This window comes from Chaetodon trifascialis, chromosome 13, assembly GCF_039877785.1.
Source record: "Chaetodon trifascialis isolate fChaTrf1 chromosome 13, fChaTrf1.hap1, whole genome shotgun sequence".
In the NCBI taxonomy this organism is placed as follows: Eukaryota; Metazoa; Chordata; class Actinopteri; order Chaetodontiformes; family Chaetodontidae; genus Chaetodon; species Chaetodon trifascialis.
In genome coordinates, this window is record NC_092068.1 from 21,328,375 (window position 1) to 21,340,468 (window position 12,094).

At 42.2% G+C, this 12,094-nt stretch overlaps 1 protein-coding gene across 1 annotated transcript; it reads right to left on the reverse strand.

The window, feature by feature from the left end:
- Window positions 1-3,818, reverse strand: LOC139341067 (arylsulfatase I). The gene is made up of 3 exons (XM_070977370.1): window positions 3,351-3,818; window positions 2,174-2,506; window positions 1-2,069 (listed from the first exon to the last, which is right to left on the reverse strand). Exons 1-3 carry the CDS (start codon window positions 3,653-3,655, stop codon window positions 983-985), a joined length of 1,725 nt encoding a protein of 574 aa, XP_070833471.1. The 5' UTR covers window positions 3,656-3,818; the 3' UTR covers window positions 1-982.
- Between the last annotated feature and the right edge of the window lie 8,276 nt (window positions 3,819-12,094).

Genomic DNA, 12,094 nt, shown 5'->3' on the forward strand with positions numbered 1-12,094 from the left:
CAGGGTAAATATTTTTAATGAAAAGTACATATTTCAAAAGTGTTCCATAACAAATACCCATCATGCTCCTGAAATCAGTTTCTAGAATCTTATAACACATTAGATGAGATAAATAACATTAAAAAGTCCAGAAAAATTGATAATATTAACTTCTTAGTTTTTGTCTCAGTGCTGCAAGGACTGGACTTTGTGTGGCGGTTAGAGGTCTTTCAGAGGAATGCTACAGTATGAGCAAAAGTGAATCTGTATTACCCCTAAGAACCAAATGACAAGGTGACATTTGACAAAAACAACTCCCGTGGGTGTCTTTGTGTCATCCTTAAAGGGTCATCCCAGATGATGAGGAGATGAGACATCAAGAGGTCACTGTCCCTGCCTTTCTTCCTCCTCCCATCTCTTCAGGCCTCACTTCCACACACTATATCTGTATTAATCAAACTATTCATGAATAAAGGCATGCATGCACAATGACACACACATTGCTCTCTGCGCAGTCCAGCGACAGCCCAAAGTCACCCTGCTGCAGTTTGGCTGCAGGACAGTGAGTGAGTCAGCTTGCTCAGTCAGCCGCACAGGCCTGTCTGCTTTGTCTATCAGGCTGCCTGTTTATCTGCCGACCTTCACTTTTTGATTGTGGGTCTATCTTCTCTATCTGACCTGCGTCCTTGTCTGCTGGTCTGTACTTTCGTTTCTCTCCATCGCTCTTTCCCCTTCTCTTCCTCATGGTAAAGGTTCAAATTAAGTCCTTGTCATATCTTCAAAGTGTCTACCCTGACTAATTTCTGATGGAATTGGCTTTGTCCATTCGTTTTTGTAAATGTCCAATGCGACAAGCATGCTGATGCAGTGAGTGTGGACATTTGGGCTAGGAAAGAACATTTTTGACTTCAGGGGTGTTCAGACAACACTTTGTAAAACCTTCAGTAGGTTGTTTTAAGCATACTGAACTCTTTAGTCCATTTAATGTTGCTAGATGAGACATTTAGGAGAACAGGCTGTTCCTCTGTAGGCGTGACCCCACCTTCTTGAAGAGGGCTTTTAATTTGCATAGTTTACAGTGCTTAACCTTCTTCATCCTTTCTTTCCTGCCATCCCTGTCTCCATTATCACTTTCCTGTCCTTCCGGGCCCAGCCAGGGACTCCACACTCCACCATGGAGCTCAGGGTCAGCCATAGGATCATCTGGTGGGTTCTTAGCCATCACAGCTGTCTGGTTGTACTCTGCCAGCCTGGTCAGCAGATGTTTCACTACCTCTGTACGAGTTTCCGCCAGGTCTGACCTCTCGTATGGGTCAGAAGTGACATTAAACAACCAAACTGACTTCCCCAGCTTATTGCGGCGTTTCTCAAGTTTCTGCCACTGTTCTGGACCACTGGGTTGAGCCTGTGGTGGTATCCAGTCTCCATCACCCACATTTCCAGTCAATAGCTTCCAGTCCCCCGCCCTTATTGCTGCCCTTACGGCTGTGTCCCAGATCCCAAAGCCGTTGAGTACCAGCGCCTTGTAATATGGCTCCCCGGGCTTCCTCGAGACCGGGTCGATGTTGAAAAGGATTTCAGTGCGTGGACAGGGTAGGCCTTCACTGATGGTCCCCCATACATCATGACCATCTAGGCCACGATGGGACTGCAGGGCCCCGGCCAGCCCAAGCAATGTGGGATACCAGTCAGAAACATGGATCAATGCTCTGCTGACAACACCCTTCCTCTTGAGCAGGGGACTATGGACAAAGCCCACAGCCCTGATGCCCCCTTCCCAGTAGGTCCCTTTGCCACCTCTCAGTGGCCAGTTGCTCCCTCCAGAGAGAGGCTGCCCACCATTATCAGATGAGTAGATCAGTACTGAGTTCTGATAGAGGCCACTAGTTTTCAGTTCCTGGACCACTTGTCCAACACCATCATCCAGGTAGCTCAGCATGGCTGCATAGTGGCGCCTGAGACGATTGCCCTTGGAGTCATAGTGGTGCAGAAAATTGTCTGGTACCTGCAAGGGTGTATGGGGAGCCTGAAGGGACACATAGAGGAAGAGTGGTTGATGGGGGTCGTGGCTCCTCAGGATCTGCTTCACTCTGGTTAAAGAGAGGGAACATTGAGAGATTTTCAAAGCTTTTTTTTAAGTTTGTCCCACTGAAAATATAAATCTGTTTAATTTAATTTGTAGCTTGACGCTTACCTCTCTATATAGAGCAGAGTGGAGTAGTTTCCAGCCATCTCCCAGGCAGGCCTGTCTCCGTCATGTAGGTCAAATCCACAAGCTTCAGCCCCATCACAGCTCTGATAGGAGAAGTGGTCTCCGCTGCCAGTCAGTGTGCCCAGGAAACTCTGAAAGCCACGTCCTGTGGGTAGACAGCTCGGCCTGCAGAAGCCCAGGTGCCATTTCCCCACCATGTGCGTGGCATATCCGGCTTCAACCAAATGCTCTGGTAGGGTGGGAATGTCCGGGGGCAGGCAGAGGGGTTGACGTGATCGTATGATCGAGTGCTGGAGTCCAGTGTGAATTTGGTAGCTGGCAAGATTGTGAGTGTGAGAGAAGATGTGAAGACAGCAGTGGCTTGCAAAGATGTGTATAGTAACACAATAATGGGAAATTTCACAGATGGTTTAAGAAATATTGCACCCTTGGATAGTCTCACGCTGCTGCACACCATCAAGCCCAGATGTTCAACGATTTTACAGAATCAGCTGTGATAAGGAGCTGTAATTCTGCTTTTTTGTTGTATCCACTTCACATTAACCTGCAACATTTCATGCCAGAGAACGATTTGGCCGGTTATCCAGGGTGATAATAAAAATCCAGCTTGAAACAACAGAAGAGACTGAGAAATAAAAGATGCTTTACACACTGATGTGTTTATATTGCAGATTAGCCCTTGGGAGATTACACAAATTGTAATTAATCAGTTTTGATATTGCTGATGTGAGACAGCTTTCTGTGTCATACTTCTCCACCAGTATACACACTGTTTATTGCTAATATTGTCATCTATCAAATTGTACTTTTGAGGCTCAAAATATTAAGTAGGACAGTAGGTTTTTAATGCTGGATTTAGAAGGAAAATGATCCCCATGCTAAAACATTCTGCATAACTCAGACTCCAGGTATATTGTGCTCTATTAATAAGATAAATAATCTAGTACTTCATCTTGACACAATAAGTGATAACTTTTATTTTATGGCATTGCTTGTTATGGAAGCTGCCCCATCACTGAATACATCATTAAAGATGTTAGCAAAAGACAAAAAGACTATAAAGTGTAAGCTTAATTATATCATATGAGAACAGATGCAGTAACTGAATCATTTTACATGCTGTATGTAATAATGATGTCATAATAAGGATATTACTCACCGCCCTGTCATGAGTTGACTGCGAGAGGGTGAGCAGATAGGCTGGACATAATAATTTTCAAGCTTGACCCCCTCTGCTGCTAGCTGGTCCAACACAGGTGTGTGGATATCTGAACCATGGTAGCCAATGTCTCCATAACCCTGGTCATCCACCATGATAAAAATAAGGTGTGGGGGTCTGGGCCTTTCAACCTCCTCTGTGCTGAAACTGCCATCCATAGACGTACGTTCACTCAAGCAGCCAAGGCCACTGAGCAAGGTCAGCCCAATCACAAGGAAAAATACAGAGCAGATGCCCCCCAACATCTCCAGCAATGCTCTGTAGATATCTACTAAAGTCTGATTCTGTCTGTTTTTTTCTGTTCTGCTTAGTCTGCAGTCAGTAAATCTCAAGCCGGGTCGCTTCTGCAGAAAAATGGCCAGATCTGTGTGTCCGAGGAGCTTGTCCAAAAGTCTTATCTGTCCATTAAGAATGAGGGTTTTTTCTTTTGAGGGCTTTGTCTTATGACGCAGGGCTGAGCTGGTGCCAGCTGCTGTGGTGGGTGGAGAAAACCTGCTGTCTCTAAGATGGGCAAGAAGTTGGTAAAGGTGTGTTTGTATGAGAGAGAGAAAGCGTCTTTTTACAGTGCCGTGCTACATTCCTCTGTACTTTCAGGCGCCTCATACGAGCTGAATAGACCTTTTTCCCAGCAGACATTTTGACATGCCAAACACAAATCTGATAATATTAATAACTGTTGCAATGTATTGCAGCAATTATTAATTACTGGATCAGAGTCCAGTTTTTACACTTCCTTCAATGACAAGACAAAATGTCTTTGGTGTAAAAGGTCCATGAATAGGATACGTCAGGAAATAATAAAGAAACAAGTGTATTTTGATGCCAGCAAATCAGGTGATGCACCAAATGGACATCATGGTGAAGTGAAGAGCTTTCCGTCTTTTGTGTGTTAGAAATTTGGGGCAAAGTTTAAACTTGCATTTTTCACATTTATCCACAGACCTTGCTGTAACTGTTTTCATGGGACTACTTTTTGATAAAATATTCCGTTGACTTCGATTGTATTGGGGTAGCAGAGAAAACCTCTCAGAACATGGGCAAATAAAATAGTTATAAAGCACTACAGGTTGTGTGAAAATGCTTTTTTTTGTAACTGTAAACTGTAAACAGACCTTTGAAAGAGCAAAATGTGTTAGTGTTATTACTACCACCATTATTACCATTAATACTGTCACTAATATTGTCCTTGCTGCTTCTTCTCTGACTACCACTTCCACTAAAGTGCTATTACGACTACTTCAGCTAATATTTCCACTGTGATTTCTCGTACTGCATATTTTAAACTATACTGTAAATCCCCAATGACAATCAAATAACCCGTTATCTTTCTTTTGTTGCTCGACACTGCTCGATTAATAGAGCCAAAAGATGACAATTACTGCCTGTGCCGGGGCAGTGAAACCAATCCGACTACGGAGGAACATCCGGTGTTGTGCTGAGAATGTGTATCGACTGCTGGGCTCTTAGCCTTCACCTCACTGCCATCTCCTTCCCATAATACTAAGAGGAAATCAATGCCTCAGATACAAGTCCATTTCCTACGTTGTAGAAGCAAACTCATGTTGCCTTACCCTGTGGGAAATTTCACAGGCGTATGGTGGAGAGATTGAGATCTATGGCTGGACAGGGAAAGATGACGATGAGGTAAGAATGAGGCTGACAAAGGGGGTGGGGGTGATACACCGAAGTGGATTAGATGACAGAATTGGTGGGAAGTGGGAACATATGAAAAGGAATATATAACAAAAAAGAGACATTGAGAAAACAAAGTGAAAACAACAAGAAAAAGAGGGAAAACAGTGAGGGCAATAATGTGCACACGAGAAAGAGAAAGCTTCACTGTCTAACATGAGAGAGTACAGCATAAACAAAGTGGCATAAAAGGAGCAGTCACTTTGTCTTGCTGTGTATGTGCGTCTGGGTCTCTGGGTGTAGCCTTCAGTTTGCCTCAGGGAAATGCAGGGCGACATGAACTCCGTTTTACCGCTACAGAGGGGAGTGGGTGTAAAAATGGAAAGTGACAAATGTCTTCTTGAGGAACAGAGAGAGCAAGGGATTGTGTTCTTCTCTCAACTGTATATATCAGAAGGGTCACAAAGAGATGATATTAGCAAAAACTCATGTCATAGCTTCTTTTGTATACACTATGTTGTCTGCAGGGGTAAACTTTAAAGGCTCACAATGATGAAAGCTTAATCCTGAAAGAAAAATAAAATTAAATATCTTAAAAGTAATGTAAAAAGGCTCCATTTTTAAGCAGGACTTTGCAGTACCGTACACTGCGTTATCAACAAATGCAAAACCGTGGAAAATACACTTTCTGCAGTGCAACAAAGGGGAAAGTGATCAGAGTCTCTGTGAAGGGCAAAGGCTGCAACTTATAGCCCAGTGTGTATTTGCACAGTGTGTTTGCGTGTGAACGTTTGTGTGTGTGGGTGTGTTAGTGTGTTTTGGAAAAGGCAGTGGTGCAGAGTAGAAGAGAGTAGCAGTGGGTGTGATTTATTCATGGCGACGAATAAGTGACTCACTCGATCTGGAGCCACTCTGTTGAGTTAAAGCTAAAGTGGGGGAGTATGTACTGTATGTGTGTGTGTGTGTGTGTGTGTGTGTGTGTGTGTGTGTGTGTGTGTGTGTGTGTGTGTGTGTGTGTGTGTGGGTGTGTGTGTGTCTGAAACTCTGTCTGAAAATGACTTTCATTTTCAAGTCTGTTATCAAACATAAAAATAAAAAGCCCTATTTCTATATTAAAACCCCCCATCTGAGATTTGTTTTCGGTATTTCAAATAGTCCACTGTATGCACAAATGTGTGATGCAGGTCAGCACCAGCTTTATAGAAAATGATCTCATTGATAGTTATGGATTCCCGCCTAAGATGCAGTGCTGGCTTCCTAAAGTCTGTATGAAAGATGCACTTAAAGCTGCACCTGGCAATTTTGCATCCTCATGGCTCTAAAAGACAACAACAGGTGAAATTTTAATCAAAAGTTCAACTCAGAAATCCTTTTGCACCAACACCACGGCTGTGTTAGCAGGGCACCTGCACTTCAAACCAACGTCTTAGTCCCAACATACCATCCCTCAGTCACCTACTATAATATTAGCAAAAGGACCGTTTTATAGGATTATGGAAGCATTTACTGTAGCCTAGTATGGACAAACGTTGGACAAGAGTTGAGCCATGATTGTTTTGATGTTATTATATTAACATTTATTTAATCACTGCAGTAACCTTTTTTTTTAAAACAAAACAAAACAAAACAAAAAAAACAATCAGCAATGAGGTTACCCACAAAGTAATGTGGTGTTCAAAGGTCGATTGCAACTTATAGGAATGTGGCTAGTCCAGTTAGCATGAAAATCAGGTTTTGCTTGCTGACACTGCTCTTTCCCAGCACTTGAAATAGCTTTTTTACGGTAATGCTAGTTTAGTTTGAACAATCTGTCCCTGTTTTAGTAGTTGATGGAAATGTAGCAGGTAAAAATCCATTTATTTTACTCTGGGGTTAGTGGAGAGCAAACAAAAGCTAAAAGGAGACTGACTATAGTGGCCAGAAACACATGACTCCAAATGAATGCTAATGGTGCTCTTTATCTGACACATCCACATAAAAGATGATGATGCTAGTTTCACTCAAAACAACGAACACAAACAGGAGCTACACGGATGCAGTAATGTATGGAGAGATGTCAGAGCAAGGGGCCTGTCAGATAGTGAGGTACCCTTAGCAGTGGTGCCTTGCTCAAGGGCACCTCAGCAGTTCCTAAGAGGTGAACTGGCACCTCTTCAGCTGTAGTAACTGGTCTGTGCTAACCTTGAAACAGCCACCCTCCATTCGTCAAGCCCAGTCCCCACAGACTACTGCCGCCCTGCAGTAACTGTAGTAACACCTAATACTGTATGTATATATGTACGTATGTATGTATGAGTGTATGCATGCACAGCAACAAATATGGCACAAGAATTTCTGAAATGTAACAAATTAAGAATGTGCATTTAGAAAGTACAATTAAATGATAGTATCATACATATTTGTGTTTCACTTTATAGTTAATTTGAAAGATAATCTGATTTGACACTGTGTTACTGTGTGAAATGCCGAAACTACAGACTGCAGAGACACAGACAGCATAATCTAAGGCTGGGTGGTCCAAAATTATGTCTGTCTCTCAGCACACTGGTGGAACTGGCAGATGTGGGCTCTGAGACATAACCCAAACATCGTCACTCCCACCTGCCCTGAAGGTGACACTGACAGAGACCCTGACTCTGCTGCTCTGGAAATACTCAAAGATCATCTTCCAGCTGGCAGAAACTCAATCCGCTCCCCATTCCCCTCACCTTACTCAGTGATGGATTGACAAGAAGACGGTGAGGGGGTGGGGGGAGCACTCGGTCTCATCACATCAAACAAACCACCCACACAGAGGCTGCTGGTGGCCTCATGTCAAATTCACAAACTTTGGGTAAACTTTTCCTCCCCCTCTTTACAGTAGCACCATGGCCAGGCCTTTCCATCCTATCAGACATTTCCCCTGAGGAGACTGAGTGCTGGCTTTGACTCATCAAAAATGAAAGGGATTACACAAGCTGAATGTGTGTGTGTGTGTGTGTGTGTGTGTGTGTGTGTGTGTGTGTGTGTGTGTGTGTGTGTGTGCGTACTATGGTGGCACAGACAGTGGAGAGTGCCACCATGAGGATTAAAGGACTACTGCATGCATATCAATAGCAAAGCTGATAGAGAAGAAATAATAAAGCACTCTGCTTCTCCAAAATATGCCGTGGAGGTCCTTCAGCATGCAGGTTTTCTCTCCATCCATGCACTATAGAAGCCGATTCGACTAATTGGTAATGTCACCCAGAGTGGAAGAAATTTATAGTTCAGATGGTTGTAATGGAAATTAGCCGAACTTGCTGAAATAAGCGTTTCTTTTATAACAAGCTCACAAACACAAGGTACGGTCTTCTCAGTGCAGAAGCCCAGCTGGGTAAAGGACAAAGGCAGAATAGAAAGAAAAAAGAGAGGTGGTCTCCACACTAAATATTGCAAGTTCAAGTTTAATGAGGTAGCATTTCAACCATCGAGGTCTCAATCAGGCAAAAACTGAGCAGCCTGTAAAACCCACTATGAAAGCAGAGAAGATCGTGTACTGAGACGCAAACAGCACAGCAACTATCAGCCTGGTTGTGTCTATGACCATTGTGTAAAAAATACACAATGTCTTCTCAGTGACTTTGCAGGTGTATGTGTGTGATTCACTGGCGACAGCACGCAGAGGTTATGAGGGGCCACCTGGCGTGATGCCGACTCTGTCATGAAGCAGATGACACACGACTCATCCCTCCTGGTGAGGATGCAGCACACAGCCTGTCACAAACTGAGGTCAGGAGTTCAGCATGTGAGGGGGAAACAGGATGATGGTTCAGAAGAGGAGAAGCTTGAAACTTGAAAATATTTTAAAAATATACAGTTTTGTCCAAAAACACACACACAAATGTATACACATTTTTGACACTGTATAAAATGTCATTAAAAAGAGGAATACCAGTCTTCCCAGTCTTTTTTTGCTCCTGTCCCAACTTGTTTGAAACATGTTGCTGGCATCAAATTCAGAGTAAGCATATACTTACAAATATCAATGAAGATGATGAAGACAGACATTAAATATATTGTGATTTTACCACTTTCTATTGAGTATATGTTCAAACCGATTGGCAAATTAGCACATTCTGATTTATTTAGGATTTACACAGCATCCCATCTTTACAAAATCAGGGGCTGTATATGGAATTCTAATAAAAATACAATTTCATGAAAATATACTTTAACATTAAAAAAAGGCAAACAGTAAGCTAAAAGAGTAAAGTACAGAAGGCAAATCAATGATCAATTAAAAATCCAAGATAGATCTCAAAGTACTGTAAGTGGAATTAGTTAAGGAGGCAACAATGTAAAAAATGATTAGAATTTTGAAGAAGCAAGTTAAACACACTCGATTTCTGATAAACCTCAAAAAAGACCAGATCAGTCTCATAATCTCCCCCCATAATTTCCCAAAGGCCTTATGATTTGTGCTGTCGGTTGTTATAACCACCTTAACCATACCCTTGTGGAAAATACAGTAAGCTCTGTTCTGACAGAAAGGAGGAAGGGAGCTGGATGGCTCGATCAGCTGCATCAAGAGGAAGTACTCAAAGCTGGAATCTGAACAAATGTCATCTTAAATAATATAACGAAATCTTAAAAAATGTCAGAATTATACCTTGCACAAAGGAAAAAGCAACCTTTTTAACTTGACATTTTAAAAATGTGAGACTCTCCAGGGTCATATAAAATGTGTCTTCCAAAAGGGTACAGTATGTTCTCTAAAGCCACACTGTGGAAATGAACTTCTTCTACAAATACATTTTTAATATGCAAAGGCTATATGCATATGCATTCCCCTGCATAGAAAATAAAGCAGAAGGTTTAAAATGTTTTAAAGTTTAATTTTTACATTCACTCTTGCAAAACACACGCCATCCTCTTTAATTACTGCCTCTTTGATGTGCACAGACCCTTAACGTTCCTGCCTAAAAGAAACTAGCCTCAAATTAATTAGACAACTACTTAGAATAGCCACCATCCTTACTTTCTGTATCTACTTTCACTTAACATATACGCTGCTCACTTTCCTAAAACTTCAGCTTACATCATGTTTATTAGCATGGCAGTCTCATTTTCACCTCATCCGAGCCAGGGGGCAGGGCTGGCAGTGACTGGTTGGCAGGGTCTGTCGTGCTGGCACAGATGCCTCAGTTAAAGGCCACTGGGTCTGTGCCTGCTGCTATTCAACAAATCTGTCTGTCAAAGTCGTCTTGGGAAGGCAAGTGGGCCAACAGAAAAGCCATTAAATAGAGAAATGAGAGAGAGAGAGAGAGAGAGAGAGAGAGAGAGAGAGAGAGAGAGAGAGAGAGACAGAGAACAGAGAAAATGTCCAAAGCTCTTCACAGTACAAATGGTTGAAAAGGAGGAGAAAAACAAGACTTTCCACAAACAGTAACCAGAAAACCTTGAAAGGCCAGATAGGCATACACAAAGTAATTAACAGGGGAAACATGAGAGGGACGAAGCTGTTGCCTCACTTAACAGGTCTCCCGTGTCCACAGGAAAAAACACTCGGCCTCCTCCTTTTTCCTGAGTTAAAGCAACAATCAGCAAGCCTTTGCTGCACTCTTACACACCACTTTCATTCATTTTGTTGCCACGGCACAATAGAAAGCATATGGTATAAATAACAACTGGAGCCACAGGGGAAAGTTTCAGCCGCGCTGCTGCATATGGATTTTGACCTTTTTACTTTTCTTGAAAGACAGCCGAGCGTCCGTCCTGAGCAGGGTGACTTAGCAGACCTCTTCCTGACATTCTGACCACAGCTCTCCGCAATGCAGTGTCTTTGTTTAGTTTGACGAGGAAACAGTCAATGTTTTGGTTTAGCTGAACACGTCTGTTAAAGAATATCACAAATGTCTTTGTCTGTTCTTGGATTACTCACTCCTCTGCTGGCAGCATTTGTATCAATGACTGTTCGAAACCATCTGATTGCTCACAAAGTTACAGGATCTTGGGATGTAAGAATCTGAATACAGTATTAGAAACGTCTCTGTAACACACCTGACTCCAGTGTGTTTTTAATTTCCAACCCAAACTAACTGACTAATTATGATAACTACAGCCTAATATCTCAGTATGCTAAAACCAGTGAGGGAAGAAATATTCAGATCTTTTACTTTGCTAAAACAGTACAGTTAAAAATACCCTATTTCAAGTAACTACTTAACCCTACTGACAATATAAGTATTAGCATCAAAATATACTTTAGTACCAAAAGTAAAAGTACTCCTCATTATTTCAGAATAATATATATTTAATTTGTGGATTATAATTAGTGATGCATTAATGTGTTTATCACATAATGTTGCAGCTGGTAAGGGTGGAACTAATTAATGTAATTAATGAGAGGTAAATAGAGAAGTAAATAAAAGCTTCCAGAGGCCAACAACTGGCCTACTTTCAACCACGAGGGGGAGTGTTTGGCACAACTGAGGTACAACTACATGTTTGTTCAGATATCTAATACTTCACTTTCCCTGTGTAAATACAGATCGGATATAAACTGGATCAGTTGTATCTTTGTGGTTGAGCACTTGCTTTAACTGTGGTGTTCTGTTAGATCTGATACCGTCTCTGTGAAGACAGGGTGATATTTTCCTGAGTGTCTGACCCAGGACTGATCTTGGTTGCTATCCTGAGGTCTGGAGACAGCTGCAGAGCAAGGCTGCCAAAGGGAGCAGCTATCATTGGTAACCTCCTGCTGCATTGATAATGGCAGTGTCGCTTTTCTAGCAAGGGGATCATCCAGCCTCTATCAACAGGTTTAAAGGCCTGTCAGTGCCCCAAAGGAAAATACAACATAGTTAAAGCAAGTTTACATCCTCTGAGACTCTATGAAGAGTGGGGACAACTGTGCTCCTTGTAATTTTTTTTCTTTAATTAGATTTCCATTAGAGTGAGTTAATCAGGAGAGATACTGGCCGGGAGGGAACAAGAGAATAGAGAGATGTAATCAAAGGAAGATGTAATCAAAGGAAGACCAAAGTCACAGTGGATCATGGGATTCATAAATCAAACGTTTCAAAAATGTA